Genomic DNA, 25,493 nt, shown 5'->3' with positions numbered 1-25,493 from the left:
CTCCTAAAGGAGCACATGGCTACCTTTTGAATATAAGATATGGAACCATTCACCATCATACATATTTCATTTGGAAGCAGCTAATGCATTCTCTCTTCAAGATATGCTCATTTTCACCTACTATGAAACTTAGAGTACCAAAGTTTGAAATCGTCATTTTGGGAATTTCACAAGCTCTGAATGCAATTTCTGGCAAATGGCATACACCTGATAGATTATCGCCCCACCATCAAACCTTTTCCTTTTGGATGAAATTTGAGTATTGACTTTGAAGAAAAGCACAGTTTGAAAAACTTTGTTCCTGAATCCGGGAAAAGTTAAAGTGTTTATAGAGCCTATATCTAAAGCTCCTAAAGGAGCTCATGGCTACCTTTTGAATATATGGTATGGAACCATTCACCATCATACATATTTCATTTGGAAGCAGCTAGTGTATTCTCTCTTCAAGATATGCTCATTTTCACCTACTATGAAACTTAGAGTACCAAAGCTTGAAATCGTCATTTTTGTATTTCACAAGCTCTCAAGGCGGTTTCTGGCAAATGGGCATATACCTGATAGATTATCGCCCCACCATCAAACCTTTTCCTTTTGGATGAAGTTTGAGTATTGACTTTGAAGAAATGCACAGTTTGAAAAACTTTGTTCCTGAATGCGGGAAAAGTTAAAGTTTTTATAAAGCCTATATCTAAAGCTCATAAAGGAGCACATGGTTGGAGGTCTGCTTTCTGGGACTCTGGCACCCCCAAATGCTACAACTTCACCCTCTTCTCCACTGCCATGAAGAGGGTAATCGACCGGGCCATCTCTGTTCCAGCGGCTTCCCATGAGCTGTTCCAGATCCCCCAGGGTTCTTGATCCAAGCACTAGTGAGTGGACACTCGGCTGGGGGAACAACGCGCGATAAGGCGCCTCCTCCGGTTCCCTGTATCAGACACCGAACTCCTAGAAAGCCTCCTGAACTAGAACCTAAACCCATGCAGGTGGGTGAACCCGTCTCTCACTACCGGAGAGGGAGAGAATTTTTTGGCCACTTATATTTTTTCCGTTTTTCCTTTTGTGGGTTTTTTCTAAAAGAAAGCACTTGTCTGTGTGGGACGATTGAAGTGCTCTGCAGGCATGCAGGTTCTTCCGATACAGCATACGGAGAATCTGCCCTTTCTCACCCCCTACTCGACCCAGCTCTTGGTCCAAGTGATGGTTTTGTCCCGCCTGGACTACTGCAATTCCCTCTTGGCTGGCCTCCCACCGTCCGCCATCAGACCCCTCCAACTTATCCAGAATGCAGCAGCTCGTCTGGTCTTCAACCTTCCCAAACACTCACGTCACCCCCCTGCTTACTTCCCTCCACTGGCTGCCAGTCATGGCTTGCATCACATTCAAAACATTGGTGCTAGCCTTCCACGCAGTTAAGGGGTCCCAGCTTACCTCCAATAAATCATCAGACCCTACACCCCTGCCAGACCTCTTTGTTTGGCCTCCACAAGCCACTTGGCACCTCCCCCTCTCCGAACTTCCAACTCCTGCTCACGACTACTGTCTGTTCTGGCTCCACGGTGGTGGAACAAACTCCTTGTGGAGGTCAGAACAGTAGAATCTCTTGCCATCTTCAAGCACAAACTGAAGACCTACCTCTTTAAGCTGCACCTCTCGCTGTCCCTCCCTACCTCCCTGTGAACCTTAATTGTTGTCTTTCTGTGATATTTACTTGTGTATTAGGATGTTTAGTTTGGCTAGGTAAGCAGTGTTTGGCTAGGTAAGCGGTTTGTTCAAAAATTTGCGTGTTTCGGTATTCTGATTAAAAATAAAATAAAAACAAGAAAAAACATTTAATGATCAAATCTTTGTTGTGCAGGTAGCATTTGAAATTGTACTTCCCTCTAGGGTCTTTCAGCACACTTATCCCTGGTTATGGGTACTTTGCACTTTGTTGTACGTCGCTCTGGATAAGAGCGTCTGCCAAATGCCATTAATGTAATGTAATGTAACTGAAGAAATCGCTACATAATGCAGAACACCTGCCCACAAATCAGAAACACACTCTTCAATAGGCAGGCGTGGATATGACAGTGCTCTCCACAAAAGACTTCTACATATGCAACACTGCAAGATGCAAACTACAAGTTAGCTGCAAAACAGGATGGCCAGGTAATCAGTTTGCTAAGTAGTACCTAAAATAGTCTGCAGCATTCTGGAAAAGGGCCTTATGGACAGATGAGACCAATATTTATTTATTTACACTCATACACTCATACCTACGGGCAATTTAGACTCTCCAATCAGCCTAACTTGCATGTCTTTGGACTGTGGGAGGAAACCGGAGTACCCGGAGGAAACCCACGCAGACACGGGGAGAACATGCAAACTCCGCACAGAGAGGCCCCGGCCGACGGGGATTCGAACCCAGGACCTCCTTGCTGTGAGGCGGCAGTGCTACCCACTGCACCATCCGTGCCGCCGGCTTAATGACTCTGAAAATGAAATCATTTTGGTCTTATCAAACAAAGTCAAATAAGGTTTAGTACTTCACGTTATCAATCCCAGCTGTGGAGACGGGTGTCTCTTTGTAAATCGTTATATATTTTAAATGATGGTTTTGTTTTTTATGATCTCTTGTATGTAATTCATTGTATGTTCTGTCTTGTCTTTTATCTGGACGCCGAGTCTTTAATAAAGAACTGAATATTATTCCCGCCGGTTTTTTTGCAACCACTGCAGTCTTTGATGTAAACAAATGACGCTGAGAACGTTCCGTGCTGAAATTGCGTATTAACTAGTATGCCAGTATGCAAATATGCAAGTATGCATACTAACACAGGCGGAGACGAAACTGTGCAGTACCGGAACTCTATTTCAGATATAACCGGAACTGTATGACAACACCAGGAAAAAGCTCAGATTACATAAAAGTACATCTCAAGATGTACATTGTCTTTGTACTGGCCTGCTGGCCCAAGCACAACTTTTTCAACATGGATTCTATGAGGTGTTTGACTTTGTAACAAGATGTTCACAGTGCAGTTACAAAACGATTACAGAAATGCCATAATACAGGTTTGTTGAAGATACCGTTCAACGTTCGTTAGCACGCTGTACATATTTACCATTTATTACTAGGGAGCGTTTCGTTTGCAAGCTAGAGCTAGCTAAATAGACTATTTAGGTTTGTAGTTTTATTCACTACAGTTTAAGTCGTATGTGAACTGTACCTAGCTAATGTAATGTCCCGGTATAACGTTAGTAAACGAGTTTTTATGATGAGTTATTAGCCATTTCGTTTATCTAAACGATAAATGTCTGTAAAGCAGTGTTGTACTCCCATGTAGAATCGCGTGGAGCTAACGTTACTTCTGTTAGCGGAGCATAGGTTGCTAGTTAACTAGCTAGCTAGCCACAATTTACTTATTTTGGCCTAAGCGTTCAAGATCTTGATCTTTGATCTAACGTTACTCAAAATTCGGCAATTTATCGTTAACTAGTTGGCTGCTGCGTGCTTAACTGTCAGACTAAATAGTATCCTTTTGGTTAGCTATTCTTGCATGGCATGCAGATATTTGCGAACGTTTGGAACTTTCCTGATCTCCACGAAAGGCAGCTAAGTCTTGCTTAATTATTTTTGTTTATGGTTCTACTGACCAGTTTTAAGAATACCCACACAAGTTCATGACTGCGCGTTTGTGGTCTGTACACACTTGGAGATCATGAGGGCAATTGTAATGAGATCCAATCAGGAGCCAAAAAACGAAAGAAACTCTAAAACACACGCCTGGTAAAGTTGTCATCAGGGCGCAAAAAGCGGTAACGTTAGTTGGCTACATAGCAAGCAAAGATTTGTTCGGATAGGTAGTTTGCAAGAGTCTGTGTTGCTGTAGAAGCGCATCTTATTTTTACATTTTCAAAATGCTGCTGTCCTTGGTCGTACACACATACTCGTTGCGGTACTGGCTTCCAGCCGCTGTAATGCTGGGTACAGCACCAGCATACGTGCTGTCTTGGAGTGCTTGGAGACTGCTGTCAACGATCATCCCGGGCAGGCCGTTCCACGTAATGGATGATCTTTTCTACGCGATTTATCAGAGCATGGTCCTCTTCTTCTTTGAGAATTACACTGGCGTTGAGGTGAGTATGACTGCTTGTCTATAAGTCTGAGAATTTGACATTCTAAGCAGAAATTGACGGAGCGTGCGAACTGCTTTCCACCTCGCATAGGTCAATATTTTCAATAGAGGCGCCCAAGGTATTTTCCTTCCCTCAGTGACGCCTGGAAGGCAGCGGCTTTTAGAACTAGTGAAGTAATAGCGTCAGATTGCCAAAGTAGCTAGCTCACTAACGTTTTTTTTTTACAGATTTGTTACAAATACATAGAAGATAAACTGCCTGCGAAGATGTATGGACACATATGTGGTTGGCTGAACTGAAACCGCAGTGTTGGAGGCAGCAGCTGCCTTCCAGGCATCACTGAGGGAAGGAAAGTGCCTTATGCAATAGAGGCTCCTGTAAAAGTGGCACGCCCAGCCAATGTTTAATCTTGATGGCTGCGTGTTAACAATTGACCACAATTTTTAATAATGGGTAATAATCGGGCTGTTTTCGAAACCTCATACTAGCACACTACTCATACTAAATTTCAGGTTGATTTTCATTTCAATGTATTCCTAGTATTCCAAGTATGGTTTTCGCACACAGCGAACATACTTGTCTGTCCCTGTCCGTTCTTGTGTTATTGTGAATTTGTTCAACGTCGTCTTTCGCAGCCCAAGTACAGTCGGACCGGATGACCTGGGAGAAACGGAAGTTTTGATTGGCTAGAAACGGATGGGGCAGAGCATGCGATTTATAAGAAATGGAATGGAATGGAAATGGAACTCTGATTGCGTGATTGGTGTTCTGGAGCCAGACTCTCGGTAGCGCCCCAATTAAATAAGATTTTGTCCGTTTTAAATCGAAAAAAAAAAACAATTTTTAGCGGTCATAGCTGTTAATGTGTAATTTGTAAAATTAAATACAAATATGTTACATTTTACAAATATAAAAAACTTGCTATAACATACAAAAATAAACCTAGCAAACATTACCTTTGTATCACTTCAGGCCATTGCAGTAAAATCCTGCTATGATCAGCTACCAGCAGTAATTTCCAGTTTCCTGTTCGTTCCAGCAGGGTTTAGAACTGACAGTGGTACTATGTGAATGAACAACACTGTATGTGACCTAAAATAAACCCTTTTTTTAAGTTTAAGGATATGTAAGATGTTATGTAATCTTAGCCAGTGTAGTGAAGTAGTATGCAGTTATCTGGCTCAGACATCCCATCAATAATAATCCGAATTTCGTCTGCATTTTAGCGACCTCACCTGCACTTTTCTCTTTTCAGTTCCTTAATTCACGATTGTCCGTAAATTCGCGACAGTATAATGCACATTTCTAAACTTCACTTTGCCTTTTGGTGTGCATTGTTGGTTTGTGGGAGAATTCTTCCCACTCGCGAGTATCAAGGAGCAGGTGCTGAACCTTCCAGGACAGGTGGGATGTCTCAGCACTGCTCTCATCACCGTATATTTTCGGTCTTGGTCTTCTCCGCAGCAAATCACTTCCCACATGAGTATCCTAGTCACAAGTACTACATTATAGAGTAAATGTTAACTGAGCAAACTTGAAAGCACTATTTAGATTTTTGTGAGTAACGTGAGTGAAGCAGCCCAAATACATTAGCTTGCTAAAGAACAGTGAGTGAAAGGGACATTTTGTTCACTGTAATGTTTTAAGTGGGCTACAGTTTGTCTACAATTGGAACTAAATGATACTCAAAACCATAGTAAAGCAGGACCAAAGTACAATTTTCCTTACAAGGAAATTAGAAACGCAAGGTGCAGAGTAAAGATGCATTGCATCTAAAATGCATAAAACGGTGTTGTCTGTCCTTTTGTTCTTGCAAGACTGTTTTCATCAAGAACACAAGGCAGGAATGTACTTCCGGAGAACCCAAGTACGTTCTTGCATTCTTTGTATTGAGGGTGGCCTGTGGCATAGGTTAAGGTAAATGATTGAGGCACGCAAGGTCAGTGGTTCTAATCTCTTAATGTGTAGGCACATTAAGATCCGCACAGCCGTTGGGCCCTTGAGCAAGGCCCTTAACCCTGCATTGCTCCAGGGGAGGATTGTCTCCTGCTTAGTCTAATCAACTGTATGTCGCTCTGGATAAGAGCGTCTGCCAAATGGCATTAATGTAATGTAATGATAAAAACCCAATGTATAATTTTCATCTCATCAAATATAAATCAGGGCCCTGTTCTACAAAGCAGGATTATTGAGTTAGTTGGGTAACTGCACCGAGTAAAACCTGGAACCCTTCCAAATCTGGCACATGGACTGAAGAAAAATAACTGTTCAGCAGCCTGTTGCACCAGTATAATGTAAGTTAAAACGTTGGCTAGTTTCAACCTAATTCAGAGTTCACATTAATTCCTCTAACTTAAACTGGACCAGTTGCAAACTGGAGTTAGTTCTCATGTAGAGTTAAGATGACTTCAAATTTACGCCTACTTCCTACTCGGTGTAAAGTGACCTACTTCCTAAAACAGCTGTTGACATAGTGCAACTATTTGAAAGACTGGAAAACTTGTTGCAGGACCCAGAGAAACTCAGCATGACACATTCTCTACAATAGATCGACAGCCAACTTTAATTTGTATGATGATATTGAAATGTACGCGTGCTTTCATTTTCCTCCAGCTGTGGTACAGAAATAACCAACCTTATCTCTGAGTACAATCATAAATTGATAAAAGGTTATAATAAAAATGCTTTATTTCATATTTCATACCAAATCATTTGTATCAAAGAAAAAACAGTTAAGGCTGTCTAAATACTCGGGGTGGTCTGAATACTCAGACGTAATGAGTACCTGTTATGATTAATGACATTTTTCTGAGCATGAGTAAGATCACTTGGATCATTATCGGTGATGATCACAGAATTGGCGTATGACAGCTGCCCAGACATTTCTTGAAATTAATCACTAGGTTCTTTTAAATAATTACTTTTCCTAAAGTATGCTGTAGTTTGGAGGAGAGGAGGTAAAAAGTGTTGGAGCCTGGGGATATTATGGAATTGTAACGTCAACACACGGATAACAGACAACAGGCATTTAATCATAGGAGTTCATTGGACCTGCTGCTTTCCTGTAAGTTCTGCATTGACATGTTTCTTTCTTTTGTGGGCATGTTAGCCAGGTATATCATAGTAGCCCATAACGCATTTCAAAACACTGTATGTTCCCATTTAGTTCACTCCTGATAGTAAATTACCTATATTTATCTTAGTATTTAAACTAATAATATTTGATGAGAGAGAATTAAGGTCTCAGAAGTCAAATTGATAAAAGAGGAAAGGGCATGCGCTTGTGATTATGAAAAAGCAGTTGGTGTATGGTACTGTGCAAAAGTTTGAGATGGGTGTGAAAAAATGCTGTAAAGTAAGAATGCTTTCAAAAATAGAAATGTTAACAGTTTATTTTTATCAATTAACAAAATGCATGAACAGAAGAAGTGAATGAACAGAAGAAAAATCTAAATCAAATCAATATTTGGTGTGATCACCCTTTGCCTTCAAAACAGCATCAATTCTTTTAGGTATACTTGCACACAGTTTTTGAAGATACTCGGCAGGTAGGTTGTACCAAACATCTTGAAGAACTAGCCACAGTTCTTCTGTGGATTTAGGCGGCCCCATATGCTTCTGTCTCTTCATGTAATTCCAGACAGACTCGATAATGTTGAGATCAGGGCTCTGTGGGGGCCATACCATCACTTCCAGGACTCCTTGTTTTTCTGAAGACAGTTCTTAATGACATTGGCTGTATGTTTGGGGTTGTTGTCCTGCTGCAGAATAAATTTGGGGCCAATCGGATGCCTCCCGGATGGTATTGCATGATGGATAAGTATTTGCCTGTACTTCTCAGCATTGAGGAGACCATTAATTCTGACCAAATCCCCAACTCCAACAGAAATGCAGCCCCAAACTTGCAGGGAACCTCCACCATGCTTCACTGCTGCCTGCAGAACAAACTGCCTTCTGCTACAGCCAAATATTTCAACTAATTTTGACTAATCCAGAATACTAGTCCAGAGAACCTGCTGCCATTTTTCTGCACCCCAGTTCCTGTGTTTTTGTGCATAGTTGAGTCGCTTGGCCTTGTTTCCACGTCGGAGGTATGGCTTTTTGGCCACAATTCTTCCATGAAGACCACTTCTGACCAGACTTCTCTGCACAGTAGATGGGTGTACCTGGGTCCCACTGGTTTCTGCCAATTCTGAGCTGATGGCACTGCTGTAGCTACATTTTCCGAATGCGAAGGGAAGAGTAAGCATGATGTGTCTTTCATCTGCTGCACCAAGTTTCCTTGGCCGACCACTGCGTCTATGGTCCTCGATGTTGCCCGTTTCTTTATGCTTCTTCAACAGAGCTTGGAGAGACCTTGCTGATGCAGTATAACTATCTTGTATATTGTTACTGTGCTCAGTAACAATACACAAGGCAGTATGGTGTATGACTTCTGACATTAAACTGTCTTCAGCAACCTCACCTTGGAAGCAGTTTGGCTGTTCCTCACCCAGTTTTAACCATCATACACAGCTGTTTCTGTTTCAGTTAATGATTGTGTTTCAACCTACATATTAAATTAAATTAGATCATTAGCTCCTGTTTGGTATAATTGGTTAATCACACACCTGACTATATGCCTACAAAATCCCTGACTTTTTGCAAGTGTACCTAGAAGAATAGATGCCGGTTTAAAGGCAAAGGGTGGTCACACCAAATATTGATTTGATTTAGCTTTTTCTTCTGTTCACTCACTTAATTGATAAAAAATAAACTATTAACTTTTCTATTTTTGAAAGCATTCTTACTTTACAGCATTTTTTCACACCTGCCTAAAACGTTTTCACAGTACTGTAAGTTCAGTTTGTAAAAAAAAAAAAAAAGAAGAAGAAAGAAATAAGGAACTGGGCGCATGAGCTTGAAGGCAATTTTCAAATTTACAGCAAACATTTATATTGCTCACAGGACCTTTGGTTCTTTTAATAAATAAAATTGCTGAGCATATGCTTATTATTTGTGCTTAGTGTATGCAGGTTTTTTTTATGTATTTATTATTATTTTCTTTTGCAAATGGTGTCACTAATTCTGGAGCTGACTTGAACCGATAGGCCACTTTATTACAATTATTTATTTATATTATATATATTTGTTTTTACTCTTGTGCTCAAATACACTGGCAGAGTCAATTCTGATGCTGCTCTGTAAGTAGTTGGTCCGACTTAAATTGAACCAGTTGACACTGATCTGAAACGTAATGTTTAGTGTTGACGTTACACTATAACTTGCAATCAAACTTAAATTATACTGGGGCGGCCATTGCAACCCATAGCAACCCGTTCATTATTGTGGTCAAACACAGGGGTAAACTAGGCCTGGATGACATGGCATTCATGAAAAAAGAATTCTGTGGTTTTGTGTTTTATCTGGTGGTTTGCTTTTTTGTGGTAAGAATTTCACTGGCCGGGAAAAAAATATGGGTTTGTTTATATGGTTTAGGCTTTGCTTTTCACGCAAACACCACCAGGTGGCAAATGTGAGGATATAGACCAGATCGGCAACACGTCACTGCCATAGCCACGCCCCTTCTCGGGGGTAATATAACACTGCAGGGATAGGATATTTTACCTAAATTAGCTATATCTTTTGACAGCAATATCCAATCTTTTATTATATGCCTGACAAGCTGAAAGTATTTTGAGCTTTTCCATACCAAGTTGACATTTTTACGATGAGTAGTAGTATACTGATGTTACATTAAATCACTTCAACACACCAGATTGATCGATTGATAGACAGCAGTGTATAAATGAATAGATTAGATAGATAGATTAGATGGATAGATTCAGCACCAGTGTCAAGTAAAGTTAGCTAACTAGCTGGCTCTACAGCTACTGTATAGCTACAAGTTCTAATGTTACTTGACACTGCTGCCGAAGCAATCTGTTTATCTATCAATCTGTTTATTCATCCACTGCTCTCTGTCTGTCTTTCGATCGATCCGATGAGAATATGTTTAAGTGATTTAACTTAACGTCAGTGTACCGCCGGACTTGCGGATAGACCAGGTGCAGAGAATTTTTGATTAAATTTGGATGATGGGGCATTAAGGAAAAGCAGGAGAAATTTACTGGTGACTGAACATGCAGAGTTAACGTCTTGCCAAGGCAGCCATAGTAGTCTCCATTGTTTGCGCAAGATGGCTGAGCTAATGGACAAGGCACTGATTTTGGGGTTGGCCAAGAGAAAATACGTCAACTCCGGGATGTCAGATGGAACAATAATCAACACCTTACAGACATCAAAGAGCAATTGCGACAGACAAACAAAAGAATGGACAAGGCAGAGGAGCAGATTGAGGAGACCACAGTTAAAACTTAGTGGATACTGAAGCAGTGGGTGAAGTGACTGGCTAACGCCGAAGAAAAGATAATTGACTGTTGCTGTCGCGGCATGCTCTCTGTTGCTGTCGTGTAATGAACTCGACTGAATTCCACATCAAAAGGGCACACAAGGCACTCGTCACGAAACCAATGGTTCCAGTGGCTAAATCCTGCTTAATTGTTATGTTTTAATCTGGCGAATGAAACGGGATGTGCTTCGCAAGGCATGGCAAAACAATGCTTAAAAAAACACAGTGAGTACACCGAAGCAAAGAGAATGCTGAAGACAAGGCAGGGGGCCATCCAGGCCTCAATACAAGATGAAGCTGCAGAACTTCAGATGGATCGAGTAAAAATCAAAGTAAAACCCTGTGTCCTCCTATTGTCAGGTGCCTCACTTAAATAGAGACACAAGGTGCATTTTCAAACATTTTCTTCATTCTTCTCACTACCTGGAATGAACAGACCTTAGCTGACAATAAAGGGCTTTCCTTTCCAGCCTGGAGAGTGAGATCTCCCCTAACAGGCTTGCTTCTTTCTTTCTTTCTTTCCTTTCAAGCCCACGTAAGGTTCATATGCAACAAACCTTAACATTGGAAGTAAGACATTTAGTCAAGTTTGATGTTATCTGTTTTGATAGTAATTGTTTTCATGTGTCATGAAAGAGTTTTCAAGGGAAGATTTTCGATATAGTACACAGAGGGGAGAATTTCACTGATAGATGATGAACTATTTATTTAAATGGTTTCATTCAATATAGATGGGATACTTAACCCGATTAAAATAAGTAAAACATTTTTTTTGCAAGAAACCCATTTCAGCCAATCTGAGCATGAGAAATAAGATAAAATGGGTTTTTCAAAAATATATTCCTCATTTAAATCGGGCCATGAGAGATGAGTAGGCATATTAGTATCGAATAAAGTATCATTTGAAAAGCTCTCAGAAATTAAAGATAGCGAGGGGAAAATACAGTCCACTGCAAAATTATTGGAAAAGCAAGGCCAAATCATTTGTTTTTGCAATTCACAATACGTTTGGGTTGAGATAAAAAGATGAACACAAGACAAGAGTTCAGAATTTCAGCTTTTATTTTCTGGTATTTACACTGAAATGTGTTAAACTACTTGGAACATAACACCTTTGGTATTATGACAACCCAATTTTTGGGTATTTGGGTAAGTATTTAAGTGAATGAAAATGAATAGTACTTACCCTTACTCCTCCCTCCTGATTTCCCCCGCCCCTCCTTTCTGATATCCCTATCCTTGTCTAACACCATTTACCACTACATTTAGAACAGCATTCCATGTGTATTTTCCTAGTTCTAGATGTGATGCTTGTGGTAGAACCTATGCACTTGTAAATCGCTTTGGATTAAAAGTGTCTGCCAAATGACAAAAATGTAAATGTAAATGTTATTTGGTAGCATATCCCGCCCTTGCTTGCAATAACTGCATCAGGCCTGCAACCGATTGACATGACCAAACTGTTGCATTTTTCTTTTGCTTTTCCAGACTTTTACTGCAGCTTTCAGTTATTGTTTGTTAAATCTCCTCTTCAGGGGGTGAAATGCATGCTCAATTTGGTTAAGCAGGGAGACAATCCTCCCCTGGAGCAATGCAGGGTTAAAGGCCTTGCTCAAGGGCCCAACAGCTGTGTGGACCTTATTGTCGCTCCACTGGGGATCAAACCACCGACCTTGCGGGTCCTCAGTACCTTAACCCTACACTACAGGCTGCTCATGAGTCATGTCATCAGTAAATATTAGTGAGCCCACTCCAGAAGCAGCCATGCGAGGCCAAGCCATGACACTTCCTCCACCATACATGTATGTTTTGGATCATGAGCAGATCCCTTATTTCATCACACCTTTCCATCATTTTGGTAGTGGTTAATCATGGTCACATCAGTCCATAAACTTTGTTCCAGAACTTTTGTGGCTTATCTGCTTTGCAAATTGTAATCTAGCCTTTCGATTCTTAGTACTGAGTGGTTTGCGTCTTGTGGTACAGCCACTGTATTGCTGCTCTTTAAGTCTTCTTCGAATGGTTGATTGAGAGACCTTCACCCCTGCCTTGTGGAGATTGTTTGATGTCACTGACTGATGTTCTGGGGTTTTTCTTCACAGCTCTCTGTTGTTTCCCCTGGTCGACCTGTTCGATGTCTGTTGCTCAGTACTCCAGCAGATTCTTTCTTTTTCAGGACATTCCAAGTTGTACAAGCTATCCCCAATGCTTGTGCAATGGCTCTGATAGATTTCCCCTCTTTCTAAGCTTCAAAATGGCTTGCCTTTCTCCCAAAGACAGGTCTTTGGTCGTCATGTTGACTTATCTTTTCTAACAGAAATTCAGGCAAAACCCAAGGCTAAAACCAAGAGTAGACATTCAGTACTATTTATTGTTTAACCAATCAATCTAACACAACACATCTCGGCAACAAGAAACACCTGTCAGTTGCATGTTCCAATACTTTTGCTCACCTGAAAATTAGGTGGTCTGGTACAAAAGGTTATATGTTCTAAGTTGTTTAATAAATCTAGATAAAAATACCAGGGAATAAAAGCTGAAATTCAGATCTGTCATGTCATGTACATCTTTTGTACATCTCAAACTCCGTTGTCTTGGTGTATAGCAAAAACAAAGGAATTGACCTTTCTACTTTTTGAAGGGACTGTTTATGATTGTTCATAATATTAATAAGATCTCCAAATGAACTTTAGTTAAGAGTACTGTCATGCTTTTTTCAGTTGAACTTATTTGGAATAAATGCTTAAGTTATGTGTGTAGGCATTTCCGTCAGTGTAGCCGTTTCCTACATATGGGGCTAAACTTCTCAAAACATGTCCAGTTGGCATCAAAATATCACAGAACCTACCTTGGCTAGCCTGAGCAATATGATGGACAGCTCTGACTGTCAAGTTAGAGGACAAGCTTTTCGATTTTCACGAAGAAATACAACCTTACTTGAATCAGGATTTAAGCTCAACTGAAAAAAGCGTGCCACTGCTCTTTAATATAATTTCTCTTGTGTTTTTGTTAAATTTGGAGCAGATAAAACGTGAAAACATTCTATGGGTTTTTACATGAATGCAAAAACTATTTGTCTATTCGATTATGTTCCATGACTGAAGATGCTAAATGTATTCAATTGTACTGTGCAGCATACTTATTGGAGGCAGCCTACAGGTGTAAGCTAAATTAAACTAATACCATTCTGTGCTCAAAATCTGTGTTTTTGTCATTGCATTTTTCCAGGTTTCAAAGTCTGATTACAAAGTTCTACAAATAAATGTAAATTTGACTCAAATATACATTAAAATTGAATGGGCAAGATGGGTCTAAACCACAGAACTGTAGATTCTGTGGATTAGTGTTCACATTTGCCACCTTGGTGGTTCTTGTGCGAACAACAAATAGTTACTGTGGGAAAACATATTAAAAATGCATGCAAATTTGCTTTTGCCTGGCAGATCTACTGAGGGGAGTGGACAGTTAGTGTACAGGTGTCTCTCAAAAGTGGTCCCTGAGTAAGGTTGCAAGTCTTTTAGCAAAGCTCCTTTCCCCCTCCACTCTTTTCCAGGTCCTCATCTATGGCGATATACCAAAGAATAAAGAGAATGTGGTTTACCTTTCCAACCACCAATGCACAGGTAGGGGCTTTTCTTTTACTCATTATGCGTTTGCATCTGGACTTTGTTTCATTAAAACAATTCTAATTCTAGAGTCTCAAATTCAAATTTGTAATTTATATTTGATATTTTCCTCTGTCCCTTCATTGCTCCTTCAGCGGACTGGATCATTGCTGACATGTTAGCCATCAGGCAGAATGCACTTGGTCATGTACGATACGTCTTAAAAGATGGATTGAAGTGGCTCCCTCTGTACGGATGGTATTTTTCTCAGGTAGCATACCAATTCACTGACAGCTGAAATCAGGCTCACTAGCCTATTCCATTCATTTGAAGTTTACTATCCATCATTTTTTGATGAACCATATGTATTCCGAATAACTGGTAAATATGTTAATCTTTATGAAAGATAAAACTCCTGTTTCTGGAGCATTGCGAAGAGAGTTTAATACATTTTCAGTCTTGCAGACTGAATGTTTTAGGATTCCTGTGTTTCAAATATGGAGTAGACATAGAAAGATGGGGAAAATTACTCTAGAATTGCAATCTACACATTATGTTATTTTTAAAGTTTCATTAAAAACATTTTATCACCCTACTGACCTATAATACCTTCCCCACCCTACTGTAATACGATATGAAATATGGGCTATTTTAAAAAATATGTCTCTTACAGGGGCCGTGGTGGCGCAACAGGCTAAGATGCAGCAGACTTGCGGTTGCAGTTTGCTGCAGTTGCACACCTGGGACCGGGGTTCGATTCCCGGTCCTGCCAAAAGCCAAGCTCATGGCCGGCTCATGTCGAGCGGCATTAATTGGCTCGCCGCTCCAGAGGGAGGGTCTTGGCAGGGTTGAAGAAGGTGTGTCTCTCTTCCTCGGTCCGCCGGGGAAGAGTTATCTAACATAACTCGAATTGAATTAGAGGAGGGTACAATTGGCTACTAAATTGGGAGAAAAAGGGAAAAATCTGAAATAAATGTATCCAAAAAATATATATATATGTCTCTTAAACTATGGTTGTTTTTCCTGCATTCCTCACAGTTTATGTATATTTTCTTAATTTGCTCCAGTGGATTCTTAAGAAATTGCCTTGGATGCAGAGTCTTTAAACTTTACCTGCAGATGAGTTCAATTTCCCTTCTCTGCTATCTGTTTATCTAATGCATTTTTGTTCAAAATATTTTTCCAATTTTAAAGCATGGAGGTGTCTATGTGAAGCGCAGTGCCAACTTTGATGAAAAAGCTATGACAAGCAAACTCTGCTCTCAGACAAAATGTGGAGCACCGGTGAGTATAAAGACTATTTTTTTTGTAATCTATTAGTCATCTTCCAAGTGACAACAATTCTGCCTTCATTACATTACATTTAGCAGACACTCTTATCCAGAGTGACGTAGAATTAAGTGCAAATCAGAACCAGGTACAAGTGCGATGAAGACCTTTGAGGGAAGGACGGTTCCCAGTCCTAGAGCGAGTTCATGTGCAGCTTGGTGCTTTAACATGAGACTACGCTCCACTTCCTTTTACATGCTGGTCTGGGAATGTTGTTGCCACTGTATTGCTCATACCAGGCGAAATTGGCAAATGCATTTCCTTCGAGAGCGACATTGTACATTGTACTTGCACAGTAACTTCTACAGCAGGTAAGCAGATGAGATGCTACTTTTTCGTGATTGGATTGTAGCTCCCAAGCTGCTAGATAACCTTGCCAGGTTGTGTGATCTCCTATGCTGAATTTGTCAGCAGCAAATGCCATTGTCATACATTTTTTCAGATCAGTGTCTGGCAATTGTAATGTAGGAGACTACTTCAAGTTAGTCTTCTGTTTATCCATTAACAGCTTAGCTTAACTGTATTCGTACTACCAACATCAAGAGTCAAGTAGGCTAATTGTCGCCCCCCCCAAAGAAATCAGAGGAGCCAACAGTGCCTGGGGGTGGTGGACAACATGTTTAAGATTTGCTTGTTATTTGTTGGTGGAACAGCTGTAGATTTGCTAATGAATGCAAATGAAGTGATGATGAAATTTGACTAGTGTCCCTGCCCTTTGATTTGATGCATTAACACAAAAAAAAAAAAGGCCGGTGACCAAATGGTAATTACTAATAGTATTTGTAATATTTTTGCTCACTAGCCGGTGACTCAAAGCACAGGCTAGGCTGAGGGAGAAACTCGCCTCAACCACCACCAATGTGTCGCACCCACCTGGGTGATGCAATGGCAGCCATTTTGCGGCAGAATGCTTTACACCACCTTCTTAGCTTCAGCCATTCGGCAGGAGCAGGGTGCATGATGGTATGGCTGCTGGGTACGTTGTAAATGCAATACCATCATCCTTCCAAAACTTTTAAATATAAATATTTGAGCTTAATATAACTGTAACTACACGGACCAATCCAAAATAGGTTGGCATTCAGTATATATATACGGCAAAGGCATATATTGCTTACTAGATGCCATAAATCGCCATTTCATCTTAATGTTGCTAATAGAAATATGTGCATTCATGTGGCCTGCCAGAATTTGTTTAGAACTATTTGAAGCCTACAAGAACAGTCTTACGTTTTAACCCTCCATTGATGCAGCTCTCTTTCTATGGCTCTGGTTGTAAGTTTTTAAATGACCTACAGTTAAAGATCAAAGGGCTTGTATGGTAACATGAAATGATAGGGAATCTGTGATATAGGCCAGTCCTCAACATCTGTGATTTTTATATAAAAAGTAGATTTCACTGGTTTGGTGTATTATTTGTTTATTTTAAAATGGAATAAGCTGAGGACACATGTTTATTCTATTTTGAAACACCAAACAACTTTTGTAAAATCATATGGCTATCGGCCTACAGCAACCAATTTCTTTCTTTGTTTACAATGGAACCTAAAGCAAATCAAACTTTATTTTCTTGTGATTACAATAATTCATTTGAATGTTGTTTATTTGGTTGAAAACTACTTTTTATAGTATATTGCTTAAAAGGGGAATGTTTGATATACTTAATTGCTTAATGGTACAATAGATAATTTAGGACTTCTATGGTCAAGAGAGGAATTGCAGCTACAAACACCCTCAAACCACAACACTCCCCCTTCTCTTTGAACACGCTGAAGTTGAAACCACCACCCCCTCCCCCCCTCGCTTCAGGTTCTCATGCATTGAATATAATACCTAATATAAAGCTTTATTATACAGGTAATTGTTCTCATGCACTGTTTTGGAAAGCTGATGGTAAGAAACGTGACAGAGCCTACCGCCTTTTTGTACTGTTCTAGAAAGAAAATGTTCGCCGAACAGTTGACTTCATGAACTGTTGACTTTTTAGTGTGCTGCACAACTCTATATATTTTTTTCTTTTTGAAATTTTCACTTAACCTATAACCAACTATATTATGAGCAAGCAATGTATTTGGCTATGTAACTAGCTGGCTATATAACCAAGATATGATAGTCTACCACAAATGATGCAGCTGTGACTTACAGTTAAAGGCTTAACTAAACACGCATGATTTGAACCTTTAAAGAGATAAAAGGAACGTGTAGCTGGCCAAATTGCCCTCCAGACAAGCGATCACTGAAACTCTGTATACTACTGCTTATTTTCCAAGCGAAGACTACATATCTAGTTATAGAACAATACCAGTTCGCTATCATTAGCAACAAGCACATTAGCTATTCAGTTAGTTTGCCAAATCCTCAGGTGGATATTTGTAAATTGTACTTCTATAAACATTTTAAGCAATAAAATGTATCATTATAGATGATATTATTTAAAAAGACTTATGCATGTGTGGGCTTATATTGATTACATCTATATACAGTCATGTGAAAAAATTAGGACACCCTATGGAAAATTGTGTTTTTTTTAAACATTTTTAGACATTGGATATTTAATATCAATTTTAACAAAACTGAGAGATTCAAGTAATATAACTAAACAAGTAAAACTGAAGAAAATCCTTAATAAAATGTAATAAAATAAAAATGCAATGTCTGGTGAGGAATAAATTAGGACACCCCTAAATTTCTCCCACCTAAAATGGCTGAACTCACACACAGGTGTATCACATCAGGTGCACATTATTAGAACATTGTTACTCAGCATTTTGAAGGAGGCTTGCCCTATTTAAACCTCAGACATTTAGTTTGGTGTGCTTCTGACTGTTGATGTGAGAGTGAACACCATGGTGAGATTGAAAGACCTGTCTGAGGCCTTCAGAAAGATTGTAGCAGCTTATGAGTCTGGTGAGGGATTTAAAAAGATCTCAAAAGATTTTGAAATCAGCCATTCCACTGTCCGGAAAATAGTCTACAAGTGGAGGACATTCAAAACCACAGCCAACATGCCCAGGTCTTGCCGTCCAAGCCAGTTCACCCCGAGAGCAGACCGCAAGATGCTAAAAGAAGTCTCCAAAACCCCTAAAATGTCATCACGGGACCTACAGCAGGCTCTGGTGACTGTTGATGTGAAAGTGCATGCCTCTACAATCAGAAAGAGACTGCACAAGTTTAACTTTCATGAGAGGTGTGCAAGGAGGAAACCTTTACTCTCCAAGAGAAACATTAAGGCCAGACTGAAGTTTCCCAGAGAGAACATGGACAAAGACCAGGACTTCTGGAATAATGTTCTTTGGACAGATGAGTCTAAAATTGAATTATTCGGACACCAGAACAGAGGACATGTTTGGCGCACACCAAGGAAAAGAACCTCATGCCAACTGTGAAGTATGGAGGTGGAGGTATCACGGTTTGGGGATGCTTTGCTGCAGCAGGACCTGGCCAGCTCACCATCATAGAATCTATCAAGAATTCTACAGTATACCAGCGGGTGCTTGAGGAACATGTGAGCCAATCTGTAAAAAAAAATAAAGCTGAAGCGGAACTGGACCCTGCAACATGACAATTACCCAAAACATAACAGTAAATCCACCAAGGACTGGCTGAAAACTAAGAAGTGGAGAGTCCTGGAATGGCCCAGTCAAAGCCCAGATCTTAATCCCATTGAGATCTTTTATTTACTTAGGCTGCACAAAGCACAGGCCTTTATTTTGGGCAGGCTTGTATTCGAGGCAGGCCTTTATTTCTTATTAGGCTTCTGTTGTAGAAATAAAGTAAACGGCTACACTGGGCCAACACTGTTCAACACTTCCTGTAACCGTTCTGAAACGCAACTTGACGTAGCTAAACCATTAATGAAAGCCAAAACAGATGCGTCTTCATAAAATACCAACTTGCCAGACACGCCTTCATGAACAATAACAAATTAGCGTAGATAACAGCAAGTTAAGGATCTTTTTTTCCTAAAGTGCATTTTATTGTGAGACATGCGTTTCGTTTGGAGCAGCATACCGGTAGGCTATCAAAAGATTTTCACTTTGGTTTGGGATTTAATTTACTTTTGGACTGTTTGATTCAATTGCTAAATGTTGGGACTGATGGGCACTGAAATCTGGGGGGTATTTGATGGTTCACTGTTAAGTTTTATGTAGTTGAAAGAGTGTCGGGATTTCCACCCGTCTGTTTATTGCGAGTCAAGGCAGCCGCTTTCATTCATTCATTGAACGTGCGCTGTGCTGTAAATACATGGAAACCTTATTGCGTAGCCAAGTAGCCTAAATTGAGTTGTAGGCTGGAATTTGTAGGCTGGAATGCCTAGCGGCAACAATTGTGTTTAAATGTATACTGCTTGAGCTTTTGGCAAGCTACTCAGAAGGGGGCGGCAAGCGACTGGTAGCTTGAGAGCAACGTGTTGGAGACCCATGGTGTAGGACAACGACTTTTCATTGGCAACAGTATTAAACCAACCAACAATATAAAATATTAAGAAGAGCCCTTTTATTTCATTGAGTTAAATCGAAACAATGTCTTCTAGTGCTCATGGACTGATAGCCCTACTGGTAGGCAATGTTACCCCGGCTTGTATTCGGGGGCCGGCCTTTATTTGTCCAAATCGACCACGCCCCCGGCTATTATCCGAGGCCCGGCTTCAAATAGAATCCCGGACACAATTTGTGGATTTACTGTAGTAGGGCTGATAAAAAAAAAACAACAGGCAATAGGTCACAATTGGCTACAAAAACGTCTGTTATGTTATAGTGTATTAGGAGGTTGTGTTTGTTCCAAAGGTAGGGACTGAGATGGCTTATGCGCACATGGGATGGAACATTGTAAGGAGGCTTGAGCACTTTTAATAAATACTTGAAGCCTTAACTGCTTTCGTATCTAGAGGCTGCTTAAAATCAGTGGGGATAAGTAGTTGGACTTTTTTACACAGATCCGGTGATTGGCAGATCTGCGTAATGCATTTGAATATGCTTTAGCATGTTCAATTTGTTTCTGCACACATACCCTACAACCGTCAAACAACGCCGACACCATCCTCGTCCGATCCACCACTCACTCTCCATTCCTGTCGTAGTTCACGGGAACCCACATTTTTTCCACAAAGCTAAATTGAAACAAGCTCCTGTCTGTCATTTTTACTCACCATAGTGCTGTCAGCTAAGCTTAGCATGGCATGTTACTAACTTGCTAACAACTTACACCTTAAGGTTTCCGGGTGGAACTCGCTCTTGAGAAATTTGTGATTGTGAATGAAGTTCCGCATTAAGTTTGTCAATATTCGCATATAGGCTACCACGTATTCTCTGTATGACTGCATGCACTGAACCGTAATGTCCGTACTATGACAGTTCGGGATGAATACATGTACCGTTACATCCCTAATACACAGTACGTAATTAGGGATGTCCATGACAAGCCAAAATTATTTTGGAATAGTTTATGGCTACTGAAATCCCCCAAAGCACATCTAACTCCTCTCCAGTCCGCCAACAAAAAATTGCATGCCATTAAATATGACTAGTCGTGGTTCAACAGTGACTTTTTAACCATTTCAGTCTCAAGCCCAATATGAAGTTTCCTCACCCAAATCCCAAGGAGTTTTGGCTTTGGTTCAGAAAGTTTAGAAAGTTGAGAATTTATTCAAGGCTCCAAATAATAGTATAGAGGTAATTTTGATTGGTTGAAAAGGTAGAAGGTTGGGAGTGCCATATGACAAACTTGTTTTTAAATTTTTTATGGTAGTTACTTTTGAGTGCCATATGTGGCACTCTTGGGGCTGAAAGGGTTTAATAGAACAAAACCTCCTTCATATGCAGACCAAATTTTGTTTTAATAAATGGTTAAATAAGCTATTTCAGCTCCATTCTTTTTAACTAAAACAAAAACATGGCTGACAATAAGCATGTGTCAGGCTAAGCTTACAGCTGATAGCCTAGACTTTTAAGTTTAACAGTCTTATTTTGATTACTAGTAGCTGAACTGCTTGACATCTAACTCTTTATTTCTTATGATCTAAATTGGGTATAGAATATACTTTAATATCATTAGCTTTGCGTAATACTTTGTAATCTAGCCCTTTTGCATAGCAAAATAGGTGACTAATATCATTGCACTGTCAGGCTTGAGGCGAGTCTCAGGTAGTTAGCAGTTTTAGGTTACCATTAGCCTAAGAGTGTAGCTGTAATGGTTGTTCGCTTGTGGATGATTTTGTGTGTATGGTTTGTTTTTTATGATGAAGTGTCTTTCAGAATCTGCTTTTTGCCATATCATTTATTACATTCTTCAATTCAGATATAAGTGTTGTAGACTTCCATCTTTATATCCCTGTCACTTGCCGTGAAACACCCCCTGATTTGTAATGCCGTCTAGGTGTGCCTACTTAACCAGTCAGTGTGGTCCTTCTTTCCTGCACATGGAGTCCGGCCGCCACAATCCCATAATGGCAACCGATATCTTTGTTATTACATGGAATGTCCATAGACTAAATTCTGCTAATAAGAAAACAGTGTCTGCAGTTCCATCATCGTAAAAGGGTTTCTGTTATTTTAATATAAAGGAGATGCCTTTGAGAGCTTCTGATGTCTGCTGGTTCCAGAATAATTTTTTTAAATGTGTGGCATCTTCATGTGGCAGTAATAGAACCAAAGGTGTACTAATCCTGATTGACAAGAAATTGCCCCTTGTCGGGGAAAATTCCCTTTGAATTAGGAGAGACTTCTTGCAAGCAACCTTTCCCGTTTAAAAGAACCCAGTTCTTTCACAGCAAGGAGAGTTTCAATAATACAAGCTTTATTATCCCTATGACAAAGCACGGAGAATGCCTCTCACCAATGTGAGAAAAACACTCTAGATTTTAACAGACAGGGTGTCTATTCTTATACCATTACACATCCTAAGTTATCACATGAATACATTACGGTGAAAGCCAATCATCTTCAGACAGTGTCTCAGTATTTTTCCCACGCGTTGTACTCCTAGGCCCACATCTGCTCCTTAAGTCATATAACATTTGTGTTGCAATTAGCCCACTGCTACAGTATCTTCAGGGTTATATTTATCATCCGTGGTTCCTCCTTAGTCTGGGTAAGGAGGAACCGACCTTGGGTGCGATTCCTCCTCATTATTTTTCATCATAACAAGCACATGAGCGCACCCAACAATGGAAGCGTGTTCTGCTTTATCCCCTGCACGTATGCTTATATGACGTAAGCTGTGGCAGAGCACTCACCCCTCCCTTACATTTTTGCTGGTTATCTGTCACAAGCACAATATATTCTTTTAAGCAGTTTTCTAACTATATGCATTGTACATATCTGGATACATATATCCTAGGTCACATTGTACTACATTATATTTTTCTCCCACACCCTACAAATTGTTAACTTTGGTACAGATGATTCTTTTGTTAATTGAAAAACTTTTAACGTTTCCAAACTATTCTTTAGCTCTGTTGATGCACCCAATAAGTATGATCCAATATCACACATTCTTTTAGATTTTCCAGACTATCATTTGATGTTAGGTGGCAATTTCAATCAGGTATGTTCCTGCTCTAGATCATTACATTACATTAATGGCATTTGGCAGACGCTTTTGTCCAGAGCAATGTACAGTTGATTAGACTAAATGAGACAATCCTCCCCTGGAGCAATGCAGGGTTAGGGGCCTTGCTCAAGGGTCCAACAGCTGTGCGCTAATCTTATTACCTGTGATCCATGTCCAAATTAACTTTCTTAATTTATTCTATGCCAATATGTGCTTGATGCGCAGAGGATGAGAAACAAATCTGTTATGTATAATATATATTTCTTACCAAGACACAGGACATATTCACAAATTGATTTTGTTTGATCTTGTCAACATTGGATAAATCCGTTTTAACAGCGGAAATACTTCCCATTACAATTTCTGTCCATACTTCAGTCCATACTATTAATACTGGGCACAGAACCGGATGGTGATTTAATACAGCATTACTGTAGATTCCTGGGGTCTGAGGGTAAAATGAGGAAAACTGGTGACTGCCATGCTCTGGCATTTGTGTCATTTTAATCAACTTTAGATATAGTGATTCCAAAATGTTTCATAGCTTTGTTTTCAGTACAAACTCAGCTATAATATGGCAGCTGTAAGTAGGTCAGAATCATATGCTGGTTATAAAATAGCTCTAGAATCACACATTGTAAATAGTAGTTTTGAACATGTACAGTAATGATGTACTAATGTAACTGAAATTTGTTAATCTCAGTCTTGGGTATCAAAAGATGACGAAATATATTAGCAAATCCAGTTAGAAATATAAAATAAATGACAAAACCCTAGTTTTCAGCACCAGTTGACAATGGGAGGGCTAATGGCCTTTCTTCAATGAATATTTGTGGTATGCGGTCCTGCCAGGTAAGTTGGCTTTTCACAGTGGCTTTTCACCACCTACCTCTAAGACAAAGCATTTCCACAAAGTAATACTCAGCCATTTAGAAGAACAAAACACTTTTTTTTTTTTTTGATTCAGGAATTTTTGGAAATCACTACACAAACTACATACAGTGAAGATGCCATTCCCAAACACCTCAAAGTTTTGCGTGCCATTTTTCAAAACAGTTCCTGTTTAGCTGCTAGCGCAGGGGTACATCAGTCTTTTCACTTCCGCAGGGTGTTGTTTTTTCCCAGTGTCCATCCTGCAGAGCATGCACGTCTTACAAAAATTTTCATTTTGAAATTTTATTGTTCTGAATTTATGAACGATTCTAACTGAGTGGTTTCAAATGCCCCTCCCCTGCCAGAGAATAATTATCACCTTGTTTAAATTTGAATGAGATGGGCCGGAATTCGTGATGAGCGAAACTCAAATATTAATGCATCAAATATAAATTGCAGTGGTCTCATTCATCTAATTTAAAACGTTTTAAAACTATTAATATTATGTGTCAGTAGGTTCATTGTAAAGTCAAGATTCTAAGGTTTCTGTCAATATGTTAGTTTCATCTGTTTGGTAAAATCTCACAAAGTGAATCAGGCATCGTCTATGTAACATATCCTCTCACAATTGCAACTTAACACCATAGTGGAGGATCATCAACATCGTAAAGCAGGTCCTGTGGGAGACGAGGTACATCAAGGTCTACCAAAAGACATCGGTAGACCTGGTCTCTCTCCGGAGGAGGATCCAAAACCTCCTCCAGGACGGCATTGTGGTGGATATGTACAGCCTTTTGGGATGATGTTCTATGGACAGATTAGTCAAAAGTGGAACTTATTGAATGATACGGGTCCATTATGTCTGGCATGAAGCAAATACTGCATTTCACAGGAAGAACATCTTATTAAAAGTTAAACATGGTGTTTGTGTGATGCTGTGGGGATGCTGCCTTTGGACCTGGACAACTTGCCATTATCAGAGGAATTCTGCTATTTACCTGAAAATTATTTTGGAGAATGTGTGGTCCACGATAATCATTTTATTCATTTTCATTATTTTCATATCATTATTCGTTTTCATTCGTTGGTTTTGGATGGGTTTTTGGTCATTTAGATATTTATCTTATGTTGATGAAAAGATCTGTGATGCTCACCTCTGAGCATTTTTACTTACTATTTACTGACAGATTTACGCTGGCATAAAATTATGAAATAATAAGAAATTATGACACTGATTGGATTTCAAGGTTGTTGACCTATTCGTTCTACGGTAAACAGCCTGTCTTTTTCATCAGCTGACAGAAAGTAGTCGTTCAATATTTTCTGTGTTTCTGCCTCAAAGAATGCCTAAAAGTGTTTGTAAAGCTGCTGTTGTTTGCAACCGTTAGAGAAGTGGTTCCCTGCATAGCTGTTGGATAGATTTTGGAAGTGCCTTACATGTGCCTGATAAGCAGAGGACAGCAACGTGGCAGTTGCCGTGAGTGTGAAAAACATTAGGCTGTCCGTCTTTCAATCTGGACAGTATGGAGTTCTTTGCCCCAAGCATAATGGTAGCTCCATTGGTTCCAATTGCCATGATATTTGATGGAGGAATGCCATGTTCCTCCAACAGGAAAATATTATAA

General features: G+C 39.8%; 1 protein-coding gene across 3 annotated transcripts in view; it reads left to right on the top strand.

Annotated features, from left to right (window-relative positions):
• Positions 1-2,941: 2,941 nt before the first annotated feature.
• The window catches only part of agpat5 (1-acylglycerol-3-phosphate O-acyltransferase 5 (lysophosphatidic acid acyltransferase, epsilon)), a 112,695-nt gene continuing 90,143 nt past the window's right edge, over positions 2,942-25,493 (top strand). For 2 of the 3 annotated variants that reach the window (XM_061231936.1, XM_061231934.1), the window contains exons 1-4: positions 2,948-4,119; positions 14,064-14,133; positions 14,271-14,386; positions 15,310-15,399. In XM_061231936.1, coding sequence (XP_061087920.1) covers positions 3,901-4,119; positions 14,064-14,133; positions 14,271-14,386; positions 15,310-15,399 — 495 coding nt within the window. In that variant the 5' untranslated portion in view covers positions 2,948-3,900. Of the gene's footprint in view, positions 4,120-14,063; positions 14,134-14,270; positions 14,387-15,309; positions 15,400-25,493 lie in introns of all 3 variants that reach the window. The other variant, XM_061231935.1, reaches the window with a different exon arrangement.

This window comes from Conger conger, chromosome 2 (assembly GCF_963514075.1).
Source record: "Conger conger chromosome 2, fConCon1.1, whole genome shotgun sequence".
Classification (NCBI taxonomy): Eukaryota; Metazoa; Chordata; class Actinopteri; order Anguilliformes; family Congridae; genus Conger; species Conger conger.
The sequence above is the reverse complement of the archived record's forward strand: the minus strand, read 5'-3'. Positions and strand labels throughout refer to the sequence as shown.